The 18719-nt window shown below is 35.2% G+C and overlaps 3 protein-coding genes and 1 non-coding gene across 5 annotated transcripts in view; 2 read left to right on the plus strand and 2 right to left on the minus strand.

The window, feature by feature from the left end:
* Nucleotides 1-1078: 1078 nt before the first annotated feature.
* On the minus strand, nucleotides 1079-4697 carry LOC147761185 (uncharacterized). Its single transcript, XM_087014510.1, has 8 exons — nucleotides 4563-4697; nucleotides 4183-4230; nucleotides 3581-3699; nucleotides 3214-3316; nucleotides 2808-2892; nucleotides 2453-2581; nucleotides 1927-2196; nucleotides 1079-1600 (listed from the first exon to the last, which is right to left on the minus strand). The coding sequence occupies exons 1-7, from the start codon at nucleotides 4605-4607 to the stop codon at nucleotides 2054-2056; spliced, it is 672 nt and encodes a 223-aa protein (XP_086870636.1). The 5' UTR covers nucleotides 4608-4697; the 3' UTR covers nucleotides 1079-1600; nucleotides 1927-2053.
* Nucleotides 4698-7770: 3073 nt separating this feature from the next.
* Nucleotides 7771-11391, minus strand: LOC147761186 (uncharacterized). The gene is made up of 8 exons (XM_087014511.1): nucleotides 11220-11391; nucleotides 10861-10908; nucleotides 10236-10354; nucleotides 9848-9950; nucleotides 9442-9526; nucleotides 9093-9221; nucleotides 8569-8836; nucleotides 7771-8263 (listed from the first exon to the last, which is right to left on the minus strand). Exons 1-7 carry the CDS (start codon nucleotides 11262-11264, stop codon nucleotides 8694-8696), a joined length of 672 nt encoding a protein of 223 aa, XP_086870637.1. The 5' UTR covers nucleotides 11265-11391; the 3' UTR covers nucleotides 7771-8263; nucleotides 8569-8693.
* An 809-nt stretch (nucleotides 11392-12200) lies between these two features.
* Trnap-agg (transfer RNA proline (anticodon AGG)) lies at nucleotides 12201-12272 on the plus strand. The gene has a single exon. It is a non-coding gene; the product is annotated as a tRNA-Pro (tRNA).
* Nucleotides 12273-13557: 1285 nt separating this feature from the next.
* The window catches only part of LOC106151939 (uncharacterized), a 42391-nt gene continuing 37229 nt past the window's right edge, over nucleotides 13558-18719 (plus strand). The window contains exon 1 of one of the 2 annotated variants that reach the window (XM_013525380.2): nucleotides 13558-13754. In XM_013525380.2, coding sequence (XP_013380834.2) covers nucleotides 13678-13754 — 77 coding nt within the window. In that variant the 5' untranslated portion in view covers nucleotides 13558-13677. Of the gene's footprint in view, nucleotides 13755-17294; nucleotides 17339-18719 lie in introns of those variants that run through there. The other variant, XM_087014953.1, reaches the window with a different exon arrangement.

Below are 18719 nucleotides of genomic sequence, written 5' to 3' on the forward strand. Positions count from 1 at the left end.
GACCTAAATATTTAAGCTTCCAATAACAATAACATTCAGCTTCGATTATTATAAGTTTAATTAGGTATTGAATGTCATAACATATCAAAATTCTCAATAAATTTCCCGTGGTCATCATTTTTTAGGGTAAGTGAAAGAAGTATCTATGAAATCTCGTTAGCCATTGTAACCTCTGTCTCCGTTTTTTCTCTTCTGAATGATCTCGAGCATACGACATGCTTCGACTGGTGAAGAAAGAAAAACAAAGAATCACTCCCCAGATATGCTTAACAACAGATATTCATCGCGGACCTTCGCGTGTCAAGCACACCACACGGCTCCAGTTTCAGCGATTACTATAGATGGCAAGATTTTGCAATAAAAACATACTCAAATACAAATATTTTTTATATAAATATCACAGAGGATAGAACAAAAATTTTGAAAACACTTATATCCATTTTTGTCCCGAAAAAAGAAACAGACAGCATAGTTTAAATGGGGAAATATTAATACTGGAATCTCATTAACGAGTAAGTTATCATTAAAAAAAAAAAAAAAAACCAATATATCGAATTAATCAAATGAAAAAGCCGAAGGTTAAGACGAGGAATAAAATGGTTGCCAAAAAGATTTCAAGTTTCCAGTGTTTGGTATTGCAATTTTTATCGACGTGATCAGTGCAAATTGTACAAATGTTTCAATAAAGTGTTAATACATGGTGACTGGCAGATAAACATGGAATCGGTTTTATTTGCGGGATGTGGAACGCGGCATTCCAGGCACGTAGCCAATTATTGCAATAGGGTGAATCTTTTTTTTTTCTGTAAATGTGGACCTTTTTTCATGAAACCTAAGTTTACTTTAATTAATTTTAATCATAGTTGAACTTTCCCCTACAAAAAGGGCGATTTTTAAACCTCCAACATCCCCCCCCCTCCGGTGCAAGCCTGCGTTAGCTTGCATCATTAAATATAACAAAGATGACTAGACAGTGTTACTGTCAAAATACTTATCCCATTGTAAGATGTTTAATTGGGTATTATCAATAAACTTTAAATGAATATAATTTATCCTTTAGGCTGATATCGTATGTTCGGCTTCAGATTAAAAATACAAAAATGACGTCAAATAAATATATATATATCATTTATTTAACAAACAAAAACATAACAAGCGCACTTTGGTCTTCATCTTACCAAATCAGAGAAAACGAACACTGTTAGGAATCTACTCAATAGAAAACAGTGAAGTCAGCTTTAACAGTAGTTATCCTCGCGTATATCAATTCAAAACAAATTGGTAGGAATGCCAGCATTCACAGTGGTACAAATAATATTGGCGAAAATTGCTCAGCTCCTTGGGTTCTTATACTTTATAAAGATCACATTCCAAGATTATCAATCTAAGTCTATCAAATTGAAGGCGTGAAAGCGATGAAGCATTCATGTACGAGTCACAAATGATTCAAGGACTTGGCTCTTGACATGAGTGGGAAATATTGCTGCATGTTTGTCACAGACATTACACGTGTCTTAGAAATATCAGTGTGGAATTGATCTCTTCCGACAGATTCCCGTCACACTCTGGCGTCTGTTGAGGAATGTCTGGCCTCGCATCACTGAAATATAGAACATATATTTAAAGAAAAGTTTTAACGTACGGTTTGATTTTTCCGAAAGAATAATATGATGGAACTATTGACATGAATACATAAAAATGAAATCCTCCAACTGGCAACTATTAACACAAAGAAACATTAACAATTTAAGGCATGGAATAATTGACAGCTTTCATTATGTTTAAACACTGACAATGAAGGATACCGTACCGATATATCAAAAACAAAATTTGAAACGTTCATGAAAAATGTTAATAAAACATTATTCGACATATTTCGTTTTATTATTTAATATCCTAAATTTAATTAGGTACTTTTATACTTACAATTATCTTCAGTATCTTGTCTGTCTTAATCCTAATCATATGAAGATGTGCCGAGACCCGCTCCCACATTTTCCCCTCTAAGAGGTCTAGACGACTTAGATGCGAGGTGTTCGTATAGTGGTCGACATTATATCTCATTAATGCTTCTTCTCATGCGGCTGACGGTGGACGTAGAAAACTTGTCACAAGTGTCGGCCTTAGTGTCCGTGTTGACGTTGTTCACTTTCTTCTTAAGGGTAGGTTCATATGACAGGTCTTCGAGTTCATGAGCTGAAAAAACGATAAAATAAAATTATGAGTATAACTTTCTCAGAGTTAGTAAAATTTATATCTTTGTCAACGCATTTTTAAATGAAATGATTTATACTGGAAAATGAATATATCTTGGGCCTTCATGGCGTTCAAATAATGACACATTTAAAATGCTGTTTTTAAAGGTGACCAACCTTGATCAATAGATAATATCGTACTGGTAATGTTTATTTCCTATTTTCAACCGATTAAAACCAGAATAGCTTTGACTTACCAACTTCTGATTCTTCCTTTTCTTGTCTTCTGTGGATACTATTGTTAAGGGGTTGTCTATTGGTAGCATCTTGCTGCATCTTTCCTTTGACTTTGCTTATCACTTTCTTAGCCTTGCGGACTAAAGAATCTGAAGAGAATGCGAAAAGAACTGTAAATGAAATCAGGTATAACTTTATCTCATTAAGATTTATTTCCTCCCAATCACATCTCACAAACTTGTATTTTTATTTTTATTTTCATTTTCTTATTTTTACCTTTTCTTTGGCGTCATTAGCAATACTACAAAATAATGAAAAGAAATATGACCCAGATAATGTACAATTCCAAAGCCGTCAATCTAAATAAAAACTCACCACTTCTTTTATTCTTCCCGGTCACTGACACACTGGACTGAGCAAGGACTGCTGGACAAGGACTGACCACCGGTCTGCTGACCACCTAAAACATGTAGAATACATATAACGTTAACATAACAGCAACTCAACTTATTTTTACATTAACGGCATTTACAACATCTAAAGGTCGGTCTTTAGATCAACATTTTACATTTCATTGTAGTAGCTGAGAGTATGATTTCTACATAAATAAATAAAAGTCTGACACACGAACGATTTGTTTTATTTCACCAAATTATCGGGTAAATTACTAAAGACGTTTGTTCTATTTAAACAATTCGAGGTATTCAACAAATTAAATGACATTGTTCTTTGGTATCGAAATTTGTTGTTTAGATATTTGCCGTTCATGTAATATACTCACCATATTCACAGTTTCCCCGCAGTCCACCATTACTTGGATAACCGTAGACTGGTCAACATGGTCAAAGGAGTGACCGTTCACACTCAACACACGATCATTTATCCTAAAGAAAAACAAATACAAATACAGACAATTAGTTTTATTGTCCCCTGAATATGACATTTTAAAATGATAAAGCAATAAGCATGTTAAATACGCATGTTAAAAATTCTATTTTCACTGCACATTGAGATTGTGAATTGATATCACCTGAAGAGCTAGCTAGGTGTGGGAGAAATTCACATATGTAACTCGCACTGAAACTCGCAAATACACACCTACTACTTTGATCATATTGCATTAGAAGTAAAAATACAGAGTGACTTACTTTAGTTTTCCCTCAGCTGGTCCAATCTTGATGACGTCAGATATGACAATGGAAGGATCACCATTACATGGGTTGTCATAACCACCACTTACTGCTATACCAAACCCAACCAGACGCACCTACACAAATAAAATAAAAAAAAACATGATCATGGATATCTGGGGAAAGTTTTAGGGGTTGTTTCAGTTACACTGTTCAACTTGCTAAAATTTATTCATTACAAACTTATTAACTATAAAATGTTCGAAATCTAAAGAAAAACCAGCCAAAATCGGTGAAACAGAACTAAAAATTCTCAGAGTCAGTACATTTAAGCAGCCTAAAAAAGAATATACTTTCTATCCAAATCACACGTATGTCATTCAGCTTTAATAAATTGTGACAATTAAACAAATCAATGCTGAGCGTTTTGAATTAATTAATAGCATCGTGAGTGACTGAGGTCATCTGTTGTATACCTATATACACTACGATAGGCCGATAATTACAGGTTTCTTTTTCTTAAAGTGAGCAAAATTATGGAAATAATGTATAAATGTATTTTAATTAATTGCAAACAACTTAAGGAAATCGAATTAACAAACACTCCATGATTAGCGTACCTTGGAGATCTTCACGTGATGAGTCTCCCACAAAACTTCCTCTTCAACCTAGAAAAAGGAAAAACATAAATAAAAATAATATATTTGACAAGACGCACAAATGACAAAAATCAATTTTTAATAGAAATTTTACAACGACTAGTGCTATTTAATATTTAAGTCATTGTTGAAGTAAATAATTTTCATATACAGTACACGTTTTGTTTATAAAACAATGCTTCACTGAATTAAAGATATTAAATGTATATTTGGGGAAATACATTATAAATAAGTAGACGAATAAATAACACATCTAAAAGATAAGATTTAAACCCCTAAACTACACGGGTAACGCTGGTATTTGACACACAATTTGATCAGTACTGTTATAGTAATAGTACCTGACTCTTCTCTTCTCTCACAACATTACACATCTTCAACTTCATCTTTATCTCTTGGAATATCTCTTCTTAACTAGTGAACAACTGAACTGCATACAAGGATGACAGGACATGAACTGATGGTAGAACACACTACAAGCGTGCTTTTATAGACAAGTCACCTGTGATCTTTTGATCACGGCAGAAAGAACAAATGAAATTAACGATGATCTGTCTGATCAGGTGGCTCGTGCCGCGCGACATCAAAGGCCCGACGTGATTGTTCAATTAATAGTGTAAACAGGTAGTACACTGTTGATTGGAGTTAACTGGGTTACGTGTACCTGTTAAATGAAGCCAGTTAACAGGCTATGGATAGATCATCTCTATTGTTATACTTTTATGTACTTTGATGTTAGGTTAATTCCTTTGAATAAAAATTAACTTAGCAATCATATAAAAAAAAACTTTACCCCCCCCCCCCCTCGTGTGTCTCTCTCTCTCTCTCTACCTGTTAAATGAAGCCAGTGGACAGGCTATATAGCGAGTTTTGGGGCCGACGGTTCATTGGTTCGAAGGCTTGATAGTCCGAATTAATGCATGGATAAAGTGTATAGTTTACTGGTAATAAAGCAAACTTCATCATACGCGGGTACAAACGATTTTCCGACCAATAAACCTTCGGATTATCGAGACGACCCAGTTTATCTCATTTATTATACTTTTAGTACTTTAATGTTAGGTCAATTCCTTTGAATGAAAGTATATAACTATAATGTCAACCATACATGTATATGCGTCTAGAATGAACAAATCTTGGATAACAAGCAAACCAAACTCTCTATCTGTCTCTCTTTACAGAAAGAAAACTTTATTGTCCCTAAATAAACATTAAAGTTATTTTAATTTCTTTAATTGCTGAATTTCTGAAAGCGCAAATATCACGAGAACATCAACTTTTAGGTTGTTAGAAAATTGCCATTGTTGTAAGAAGATAAGTCATCGGACAATCTTATTTCTTTGTTATGAATAAAAAGACCCTGCCGGGATCCGAACCCAGAATTTCCTGCTCATTAGACAGGGGCTTTAACCAACTAAGCCATATAGCCGAGCTTCGAACAATTAGAATAAAATAATAAAAATATTAAAAATAAAAATAAAAAAGATTAAACAGCTACATGTACCTGTTTTGCTACGGCAAGTATAGCTCATGACGATATCATGTTATGGCTTGTGATCACTGTATACTGCTTAAAGGAGCTCTTCCAAACAGTAGAAAGGAAAATGTCAAGTTAAACAATAACGACAAATGCAATTTAATGATAAGCAACTTCTATAAAATAGTCTTAAATAAGTACCCGAAATGTCTCTTTTGAGAAAAGAAAAAGAAGATATACGGGTTGGATTCTCTCTGGGTGTGCGGGAGGTCTTGGGTTCAATTCCCACACAATCCCTTTTCTTCTTCCTCTACTCTTGTACTTTAGCGATGGAAGTAGATAAAAATAATGAGGAATGTACCCATTCGTGATAAAGACCAATCATATTTTTTAAAAAGCTATCAAAAGACTTCGATTCTAATTACTAAAATTAGGTATGTTGGTATATATCAAAGTTCTTATAAATTTTCCGTGGCCATTTTTTTTTTTTTTTTTTTTTGAAGTAAGTGAAAGAAGTATCCATAAAATCCCGTTAGCCATTGTTCACTATGTCTTTATTTTTCTTAGCTGAACCTTCTCGAGTATACGATATATTATTTGATTATACAACGGAGATTAAACGGTTATTTGATATACAACGGAGATTAAATGTGTGTCTTCGGTTGTCTTCGCGTATCAAGCACACCACAGGGCTTCAGTTTCAGCGATTGATTAAGTATGGGTATTTGCAGTATTACTGTAGATAGCAAGAGTAATTTTGCATGCAATATAAACATCTTTTAATACATTACATAAGAGACCATTCCCACACCCTATCGTACTAACTTTGGATCGAACTATCTCCAAGGGGATTCTCGCTTAATTGTATCTAACTTAAACGGTTAAGATGTCTGTCACGCCTACTGAAGCTGATAGGGGGTAATTAACTATCGTTTAGCAACTTAAGTAGGCACCCCAGACATCTAAGCCGCTTAAGCTGAAAGCAATTTAGCGAAAACCCCAGTGGAGATCGCCCGATCCTGTGAGATTGATCAAGGGTTTGAAACCCAGTCAAAGTAAACATCAGAGATGATAGCACAAAAAAAGCGTAAGCACCTTTTTCCATAGTGGCCCCGAAAAATGAAGCAAGACATCATAGGTTAAAGGGCAAAATGCTAATACTGGAATTACATTAATGAGTCAATTATCATTAAACAAAAAGAGAAAGAATAGCACCAAATGGAATTAATAAAATGAGATAGCTGAAGGTTGAGACGAGGAATAAAATGATAACCAAATAGCGTCCAAGTTTCCAGTGTTTGATGTTGCAAACTACTAAATAAAGTGTTACTAGATGGTGGCTTGTAGAAAATCGTGGAATCAGTTTAATTTGCACGCTCTGGAACGTGGCTTCCCAGGCCCGTAGTCAGCAATTGCAAAAGAGGGGTTTTCTACTGAAAATGTGGACCTTTTGTCATGAGACTTTAGTTTACATGAATGACATATGACATTTAACCATAGCGAACCTTTTTTACTGCAGAAAGGGGGTTCTTTTGAACCCCCGAATCCCCCTTCCCCCCCCCTCCCCCCCCCCCCCCGCCCCGGCTACCGTGTTACTGTCTAAATCAGTTACTGTTACATAGCCTATCACATATTATATTATCCCATTTTAACATGTTTACAGGGGTATTATGCTTTTTTAAAAAACTTTTTGTATAATCCATAAGGCTGATATCGTATTATACATGTATACGTCAAATATCACGCCTCAGTTGCAGGAGTAGAAGTTAGTTACAACAATACAATGCAAAGAATGTTATACTAAGCCGATGTTCTTACGCAAAGTTGCCGCCTGTATAAGGTGCGATCTACAACCGATGGTTTAGCTATGGAAGAAAATATATTTGAGGAGACGCGTAGCTGTGCTGTCTTACATGATTAACCCACAGCTAAAGAACTTATGATTAGTACACGTATTTGAGACTAATCTACTGCTATGATTTAACTTTGATGAATTTGTTGATATCAAACTACTACGATACTTAGATCAGTTGGAATGGCTGAAGACAGGGATTAAAAGTACAAGACTGATGTCAAATACATATAAAATTTATTTAACAAACAAAAACACAACAAGTGCGCCGTGGACTTCATCTTACGAAATCAAAGAAAACGAACACAGCCACGAATCTACTCAATAGAAAACAATGAAGTCAGCTTTAACAGTAATTATCCTCGCGCATATAAATTCAAAACAAGTTGGTAGGAATGCCAGCATTCGCCACTGTACAAATTATATTGGCGAAAATTGCTCAGTTTCTTGGGTTCTTTTTCTTTATAAAGATCACACTAAATTCGGTAACATTTCCAGATTATCAATCTAAGTCTTTCAAACTGAAGTCGTGAAAGCGATGAAGAATTCACGTACGTGAATGGTTCAACGACTTGGCCTTTCATCTGACTGGGAAATACTGGTGCACGTATATCACAAACATTGCACGGGTCTTGGATATATCAGTGTGGTTGTGGTCTCTTCCGACAGATTCAAACCATTGCGTCAAAAGAATGATGTGTGTCCGTGAATAACTGAAACGTGGAAAATGTACTTTAAGACGCGGTTCTATATTTGAAGGAAATATTTACATGAATACATAACATATCGTATTCTTCATCTGGCAACTATTGATAGAAAGAAACTTATTTGCAATTCTATGTATTATATATTTGACTTTTTACATTATTGAATAACACTAACAATAAAGAAGGATACCGTACCGATATATCAAAAACGACTGTGAAACGCTCATGAAACAATGTTAATAAAATAGTATTCGACTAATTTCGTTTTATTATTTAATATCCTTAATTTTATTATGTACTTTTATACTTACAATTACTTCAGTATCTTGTCTGTCTTAATCCTAATCATGTGGAGATGTGCCGAGACCCGCTCCCACATTTCCCCTCTGTGAGGTCCAGACGACTTAGATGCGAGGTGTTCGTATAGTGGTTGACATTATATCTCATTAATACTTCTTCTCATGCGGCTGACGGTGGACGTAGAAAACTTGTCATAAGTGTCGGCCTTGATGTCCATGTTGACGTTGTTCACTTTCTTCTTAAGGGTTAGTTCATAAGACAGGTGTTTGAAGTCGTGAGCTGAAAATAAAAGTATGAAATTATAAGTATAACCTTCTCAGAGTGAGTAAATATTTAAACCTTTCTCAACGTATTTTAAATGAAATTATTCTTACCGTAGAATGTTTTGGGCGTTCATGGCGTTCAAATAATGACATATATAAAGTGATATCTTTTAAGGTGACAACCTCGATCAACAGATATTATCGTACTGGTAATGTCAAATTCCAATTTCCAACCGATAAAAACTGGAATTCATAGAACTGCTTTGACTTACCAACTTCTGATTCTTCATTTTCTTGTCTCCTGTAGATACTGTTGTTAAGGGGTTGTCTATTGGTAGCATCTTGCTGCATTTTTCCTTTAACTTTGCTTATCACTTTCTTGGCCTTGCGGACTAAAGAATCTGAAGGGAAATCGAAAAGAACTGTTAATGAAATCAGGTATAACTTTGCCTTATTAAGATTAATTTCCTACTAATCACAACTAGCACACTTGTATTTTTATTTCATTTTCTTATTTTTTCCTTTATTTGTGGCGTCATTAGCAATAGTAGAAAATGATAAAAAGAAATATGACCCTGATAATGTACAATTCCAAAGCTGTCAATCTAAATTAAAACTCACCACCTCTTTTATTCTTCCCGGTCACTGACACACTGGACTGAGCAAGGACTACTGAACAAGGACTGACCACCGCTCTGCTGACCACCTAAAACATACAGAATACATATAACGTTAACGTTACAGGAACTCAACTTATTTTTACATTTACGGCATTTACGACATCTAAACGTCGGTCTTTAGATCAACATTTTACATTTTATTGTGGTAGCTGAGAGTATGATATCTAAATAAATAAATCAAAGTCTGACACACGAACGATTTGTTTTATTTCACCAAATTATCGGGTAAAGGACTAAAGACGTTTGTTCTATTTAAACAATTGGAGGTATTCAACAAATTAAATGGCATTGTTCTTTGGTATCGAAATTTGTTGTTTAGATATTTGCCGTTCATGTAATATACTCACCATATTCACAGTGTCCCCGCAGTCCACTATTACTTGGATAGCCGTAGACTGGTCAACATGGTCAAAGGAGTGACCGTTCACACTCAACACACGATCATTTATCCTAAAGAAAAACAAATACAAATACAGACAATTAGTTTTAATGTCCCCTGAATATGACATTTTAAAACGATATTATCATAAAGATTTATCATAAAGCAATAAGCATGTTAAATAAGCATGATGAAAATTCTATTTTCAGTGCATATTGAGATTGTGAATTGATATTACCTGAAGAGCTAACTAGGTATGGGAGAAATTCACATACGTAACTCGTACTGAAACTCGCAAATACACATCTACTAGTTTGATCATATTGCATCAGAAGTAAAAATACAGAGTGACTTACATTAACTTTCCCTCAGCTGGTCCAATCTTGATGACGTCAGATATGACGATTGAAGGATCACCATTACATGGGTTGTCATAACCACCACTCACTGCTATACCTAACCCGACCAGACGCATCTACACAAATAAAAAATAATAATAATAATAATAAAAAACAAAAAAACATGATCATGGATATCTGGGGAATGTTTTAGGGATGTTGTTACAGTTACACTTTTCAACTTGCTTAAATATCTTTACAAACTTATTAGCAATAAAATGTGTGAAATCTAAAGAAAAACCAGCCAAAATCTGTGAAACAGAACTAAAAATTGTCGGAGTCAGTACATTTGAGCAGCCTAAACAATAATATACTTTCTATCCAAATCACAAGTAATGTCATTCAGCTTTAAGAAATTGCGACAATTAAACAAATCAATGCTGAGCGTTTTGAATTAATCAACATCGTTAGTGACTGGGGTCATCTGTTGTATACCTATATACACTACGGTAGGCCGATACAGGTTTCTTTTTTTAAGGTGAGCAAAATTATGGAGATAATGTATAAATGCATTTTGAATTAATTGCAGACAACTTAACGAAATCTAATTTTTGTTAAAACAAACACTCCATGATTAACGTACCTTGGAGATCTTCACATGATGAGTCTCCCACAAAACTTCCTCTTCAACCTAGAAAAAGGAAAAACAGATATAAAATAATATATTCGACAAGAAAAAAGACGCATAAATGACAAAAAATCATTTTTTAAATAGAAATCTAACAACAACAAATGCCATTTGATATTTAAGTCATTGTTGAAGTAAATAATTTTCATATACAGTAGGCCCTACACGTTCTTTTTATAAAACAATGTATCACTACATTTAAAATATTAAAAAATATTTGTGGAAACACATTATAAATAAATAGGGGAATAAATAACACTTCTAAAAGATATGATTCAAACACAATTTTATCAGTACTGTTATAGTAATAGTACCTGACTCTTCTCTTCTCTCACAACATTACACATCTTCAACTTCATCTTTTTCTCTTGGAATATCTCTTCTTAACTAGTGAACAACTGAACTGCATACAAGGATGACAGGACATGAACTGATGGTAGAACACACTGCAAGCGTGCTTTTATAGACAAGTCACCTGTGATCTTTTGACTACGACAGAAAGAACAAATGAAATTAACGATGATCTGTCTGATCAGGTGGCTCGTGCCGCGCGACATCAAAGGCCCGACGTGATTGTTCAATTAATAGTGTAAACAGGTAGTACACTGTTGATTGGAGTTAACTGGGTTACGAGTACCTGTTATATGAAGCCAGTTAACAGGCTATAGACAGTTCATCTCTTTTGTTATACTTTTATGTACTTTGATGTTAGGTTAATTCCTTTGAATAAGAAAATAAATAATGCCAATCATATATTCGTCGGGAATGAACAGAGGTTGGATAACAAACAAACCACATTTTATCTCTCTTTCTCTCTCAAAATAAAATAAAATAAAATAAAATAAAATAAAATAAAATAAAATAATAAACAAAGCAAAGTCAAATAGAATAAAATAGAATAATTCTGAATCATTGTTATCTTTGCCTAACTTTTAAAACTGATGAAGGTCCAAACTCATATGATATATGCAGTTGTTTTATCGTAAATATCAGTACAAAGAATCCATTGTTCAAAGATGATAAATTATTGCGCAATCGAGTTTCCTACCTAAGCATTTAAAGAGGTGTTTTTCAATTGCTTTAAAGAGTTCTAGCGAAAGAACCTACTGCTATAGCTATTTGAACCTAAGGTCGCCATTTTACGAGACATTTGCTTTCACCAACTAAGCCGTAGTGCCGAGATGAAAAAAAAAAAAAATAAATAAATGAATATTTTTTAAGTCAGCAGTTATGGGTGATTGCTTTGCTACGAGAAGAAATATAAAAAAGAAGAGTTAAATTACAATTGAGCGAGCGGCTCGTTGGTCTAGGGGTATGATTTTCGCTTAGGGTGCGAGAGGTCCCGGGTTCAAATCCCGGACGAGCCCTGCTACGTCAACTCTTTTGTCTATTGCAGTTTAAGAAGACAAGTCGAGAATAACCCATTCGTGATGTACCCCTCTACCAAATCGAGCTGTCTATTTATCTATAGACATATCTGTGAATATCTGTATAAAATCAATCTGTCGCCCTGGTAGAGGGTATTCGTGATGTGTCAGCGATCCACAACGCTCTAACATTTTTATGAAGGCCTAATCTATCTGTATACTAAATATGGTTGATATTGAATCAAAATTTGACTTTTATTTGGGTTACGCTTATTTAAACACATGGAAACACATGGAAAATGTTTTCGGATGACATACAAGGCATGGACAACGTGTCAAAAGTGACCGAAGTAGTGTGAATGGTATAAAATACACTGTATAGCCAATATCATACACAATCGTCAAAATTTGGCAGGATAAAGGTAAATGCATAGTTTCCATATAATAGGCCAAATCTGTTTTCTCTTAGTAGTTACACAATGGAGTCCGTCTACCTGTACGGTGTCCAGGTGATTAACTGGCTTCTCTTAACAGGTGAACAATAGGGTCCGTCTACTTGTACATGTAGGCTATATGTTAACAGTTAACCAGTCAGGTCAGTCCCTTTGATTATGGTGTAATTAGTTCTGTTATTCGGGTCTCATTTGATCGTCTTACTTATTAAAGCAATGACAGTAAATATGATACACTAACGCGTGTAGGCCTACTTTAGAGTCATTCGTTTTTTTTTTCAGTCATTGGCTTCTTAGAATATCCTTTCAGTGCTCCACCCGAAAATGCTTATGATCTATATCTAAGATCTAATAAACGGATATTAGATCTTAGTCTACATGTAGAAGACGATGGCAATTTTGAGCCGCTTTATGTGCCTGCTCGGACTGTAATAAACGCAATCTATATACATATACATATACATATATGTATATGTATATACATATACATGTGCTTTATTTTGTCGCACCACGAATGGGCTTTCAAAGCTCAAAGCTCACAATTCCTCACAGAGCATCGATTGTGACCAAGTGAATTGCGATAGATGCGATAACAAAGCAATAGGGCTTATAAATACACATTTAGCTAAATCGCAACTAACACAATATTAAAACGTGTCTCTGTTCATTTATATTTAATTACCTCTAGAAGAAAATCTTTGATTGTGAGGACTAAAAACACCTGATCTCTACGATAGAAAAATGTTGTTTGGATGGGCGTTTTATGTCATTAAACTTCATATGAGGCCATAAGTTGTTTGATATGAAGTTGCCATAGCATTGGTTTACTTATGTCACGTGACTACAACAGGTCTCCAACATGGCCACAAGTGTGTGAAGGAACGTCCCAGTCATAGATATTCTCGTAATGAAGAGAAAGTGAGTGAAAAGGGTATTGTTTGAAGACATTTATTATGGCTGCAGCTAAAACCAGTGCTCTCCCGACGGTTTTGAAGCAGTACGCGCCAGAATATGAGCCGAAGTTCGACAGGTAAGTTGTTGTCATACACTAAGTCTGAAAATATTGTTGTGTTGACAAGCACAGGTGCCCGCTGCAAATGACAAACTCCTCAAAATCATTCTCCTTCAGATTTTGTCTTTTTGGCGGCACGTTGGCGTAATGCTCTCTCTCTCTCTCTTTCTCTCTCTCTCTCTCTCTCTCTCTCTCTCTCTGCATACATGTGGGTCTCTCTCCCTTAGCTCTTACGCATTCATTTTTCTTCAGAATCAGTGAATAATGTAGGCTTGGGTAACTTAATTGTTGTTTCCTTCAATAAATCAATCAGCATACCACCACTTAAGTCTTAATATTGTAGTCATGTTGATGAAATCAATGAACTCAGTGTACCAGTACATTAATCAACTGTCGCAGTACTTAATTGGTCAGTGTCAATTGTCTTATTAAAATGTACGTGCCTGCGTGAGTGTGAGTGTGTGTGTGTGTGTGTGTGTGTGTTGAGTGCATGTAGTAATAGTATAAATTGTACTGCATTGTAGCAGTTCAAATAAAGTCCCACTATATAGCTTTATTTAGTATGGTTACTATGCATGCTTAGTCTAATAGACTACCTTGTTAGTATGAATGATTTGTTGTCTCTCAGATCTATATGTTGGACTACTATAGCACACTCATTTTTTGTTCCATCTGTGCATTTTTGGCGTCGGTGTTATAAATTTATTTAGTAATGGTGGATACTAGTATATATATTTTCTATGGTAGCCAGTATATCTGTGTATACTGCAATACATGTATTACAGTAAAGTGCAGTGGATAGAAATATTAGCTTGTAAGAGAAGGCATCAATCCTGAGGATTGATTTGATGTCAGATATTATGACTGGCCTCACCATATGCTAATGACTTAGTTTATTCATCATGGAAACATTTTCAGCATTTTCTCAAGGGTTAGTCTACAGTGCGTGTATATGTGATGTCTATTTTGCTTACATGGTACAGTGTACTTGTATTGGTTTAAGAATGTGAAGAGTTGTAATAGATTGATTTGACTAAATTACAAGTAGTCTTGAAACTTTGCTAGTATGTGCACTAGTAATTACTTTCGTTTTAGGCTAGATTTATGTAATAGGAGTTAGGTAAACACAAGCTTATTTCAATTGCATCATATTATTTTGGAATCTGCCCTGTCATGTACACAATCATTGCTGCGTAATATTAATTTGTCATGGGTCGTGTTCACATCGGGACTAAGTTAGGCCAAAAATAGTTAACTACTAGTAATCCTTTTACAGGGTGGCCAGATTACATAGCCCCCCCCCCTCCCCCCCGGGCATCATACTGTTATTAGTTCATCACATTTTGATCATGCTAAGGCATGTTTTGCAAAAAGTCTTATTTTGTTGCTTAAATTAGTGAAAACTGCTTACTAGGAATGTTGACAATGAAATATTTCACTTTATGCTGTCAGTTTCACCTGTAATAAATGCTATTGAAACATGAAAGTAGGCTACATGAAACATGAAAGTATTATCAATATGAAAAAGAAATTAGTTGTAAAATGGGGAATATGATGTAAGAGCTTGGAAAATCCCCTAAGATTCTTAATGAAATGAAGCTAAGATTTTTGATGAATAGTTTGAAATAAAGACAGCATTTCAATTTAATCAAATTTTTTAGGAATCAGGGCTTTTGTTGCTTGTGTGCCTTATTTTAGTGAACTTAGTTTGGTGTGGAAAGAGTCGTAGTTTTATACGGTAATGTATACTAGTAGACCTGAATATGTACAGCTGTATTGCAATATGTGACAGTACATGTCAGCAGTATGTAAAAGACATTGCCACATGTGAATATGTATATACTATTGGGCTCAACAGGGGCGGATCCAGAGATATTTTCTGACAGTCTTCCACGTGATCTTTGTTGATCCATCCTCCATTTTTTGACCGTCTTCCGACAGAAAAAATTAGGTACTCATTAATGTAAACTTAGAAATTTGACCGTCTTCCGGAAGACCGAGAAGACAGCCTCAATCCGCCGCTGCTCAACCCTCTATGTGAAATCACATTGCTCTCACAGTCACAGAAGCTACTAATACATGCATATGGAACAACACAAAAAGTATATCATAACTTGAGACAAAAAGAAAATCCCAAAGTATAAGTCAGTTTCTGATTATGACTACTTTAGGAATGAACTGCAGGTTGATTTGACTCATGCAAAAAAAAAAAAAAAAAGAAAAAGTTGCACATTGGGTAGAAAAGAAATATTTTAGTAAGACCAGATGTTGACCACATACTTACTGTTGGGTGGAGTGAAAATTTTGTTATCTGTACTGTGTATGGGTCAGTTAGTTGTTTCAGCAGAGAAAACTGTTCATTTTAAAAATATATAAATCCTAATAATAGCATACTAGTACTAGTAAACCAGGTCTGCTTTCAGATAGAGTTTGTTTTCACATTCATATTCCATGTTTTAGAAAAAAAAACAAAAAAAACAGTATAGTTTTTAGCAAGTTTTTTTTCACAAAGCCTGTGTGCCTTTATGGCATATGAGAAAATGATAAAAAGACTACATAACTTATTTTCACAAATTTATCATCCTTTTGGTCATAAATTAATTATAAAGCTGTAAAAAACAAAGATGAAAGAAAAAGAAGAAAAAGCGAAGAAACAGTGATCTATTTTAATAGTTGTTCAGGGCACCAGGAGGATCAAAATGTATAACAGTGGTGCAGGCGCTGGTGTATTAGCACTTTCTCATCTCTGAACAGCTATTTCTGTCTAGATATACTGGACTGCATAAAGTATAGACTTGGGGTTTTTTCTCCTTTTAAAGAGAATTCTTTTAATGAAAAAAAAGGAGTGAAAAGTTGCTCAGGGATTTTGTCTTAACAAACAGATCCTGATGAAATTCAGGGCAGCTAGTTGTCCATTTCTCTCTTTGTTTCATACCCTGTTCCTTCTACTATATATTTACAGTGGGTATTTTTTCTAGCATAAATCACCAATATGACAAAGAAAATGTTTTTTTTTTCAAGAAAAAGGTGACCCCCTTTGAGATGACCCAGAAGAATCAGCTTCCATATCACCCAGTCTCACTCCTCATAAAACCCAATCCCTGTGTTGACTCTAATAGTACTATGAAAGATCAACTCTCCTGACCCCAAAACTGTCACCCCCGCTTTGTTTACATGGCCGGCTATCTGCTGAGGTAGGAAGATAAATGAGAACGCAGCCTCCAGCTCATTGGTTGACAGAGAGACAGGTGTCAGTGCGTACCTTAAGTCTGTCTTTATTGCCCAGTACATGTACGTTTAGGACACGAGGTTTTCACTACAGGACAGGTTGTAATTGTCATTCACCCATGGGTCTTCAGAAATCATCTATTTTAGGTTTATCATGGGAACAACGGACAGTGTCATTGAGTACTTGTAGTAGTAGATTTTACTGTGTAGGAGCACCGCATCTCTGGCTGTATTTGTGGAATTAGGAAATTTGCCATAGCCTTTGGGAATTGCTACTAGTATCAGTTTGTTACCTGGACAAGCAGTGAGAGGGATCAAGCTTTCAGAAGGGTGACAATTCACTACATGGGATGTATTGATTGGTTCTTGTTCAGGTACAGAAAGGGCATGTAGGAGGTATGACTTGTATGATGTGTTAATTACTAATACCATGTTATTTGATAGCGTGAATTTATGTAACAGCTGGTGTGTGTTGTAACATGTAGGTTATCTAGTTTGATTGGATGTGGTTGCTGATACCTCAAACCGCTAGTTGTTTTTTGTGATGATAGCACTTGGACAAGCCTCTGTGTGTGCAAGTGAAATTTTATGCGTGCATGTGTGTGTGTGTGTGTGTGTGTGTGTGTGTGTGTGTGTGTGTGAAAAGTTGGCTCTGGGAGACATAATTCTATTCCAAAATGATACATTATTCTATACACCATGCAAAAAAAAAAAAAAAAAAAGGAAGTCAAGTAGCTGAGAAGATATTAGCAAGGACAGCTTCAAACAGCTGATAAGTTAAGGACATGACCAGCAGTGAAAACAAGCTGTGGTCGTAATAATAATAACAAAAAAAGATGTCCCGAAATAGATGACGTTTAAGATTAAATGGATGATGTTTAAGATGAAATAGATGACATTTAAGATGCACCAGTAAGATAATTATTAGTACCAGCAAGGGCATCATAATGTAAAAGAACCATTTAGTCTCTAGTTTGAGCGGAGCCATGGTTGAATTGTGGAAAATATAAAGATTTATATGCAATGAAATAAAACATTTAAATTGTGTCTAACATGACTATGTGATCTAAAGTAAGCATGATGAAATGGATTTTATTCACTACTGCTATTTTATCTCCTTACTTACATTTTGAATGGCCATTTTTCAGAAAATTTAATATTAATATTATCATTAAAACACAAGTGGAAAATGTCTAGTTAATGCCCTGTCTTAATAGAACTGTTAGTGCAGTTACTTCTTACTAGTAGTTATATACTCAGTGTAATCAGAGCACTTGACAGGTTTTGTGCTGAGAGTAGCAGGTTCTTATCTCTGACCTGCACATACCTTAGTGTGGAGGTGTGGAGATTTGGGTGCAGTACATTGCTATTGCTTTCTCTGTCTCTCTCTCTCACACACACACTCTCTCTATCTCCTTTCCTCCTTCTCTCTCTCTCTCTCTCTGGCTCTCTCTCTCTCTCTCCTTCCTTCTCTCTCTCTCTCTCTCTCTCTCTCTCCCCTTTCCTCCTTCTATCTCTCTCTCTGTCTCTCTCTCTCTCTCTCTCTCTCTCTCTCTCCTTCCTTCTCTCTCTCTCTCTCCCTTGTCTACAAGTGCGAGCCTGTGATAGCTTGGATGGTGATGTCAGTTTAGGTGGTTGTCAGGTTAAAGCGTGTGTGTGTGTGTGTGTGTGTGTGTGTCAATATATTACTAGTGTGTATGTGTGTGGGAGGATACATATGCATGTTTACAGCAGTGTCATTTTACTTGTGTTTAC

This window comes from Lingula anatina, chromosome 6, assembly GCF_051362555.1.
Source record: "Lingula anatina isolate TDL-2025a chromosome 6, LinAna3.0, whole genome shotgun sequence".
NCBI classification, from domain to species: Eukaryota; Metazoa; Brachiopoda; class Lingulata; order Lingulida; family Lingulidae; genus Lingula; species Lingula anatina.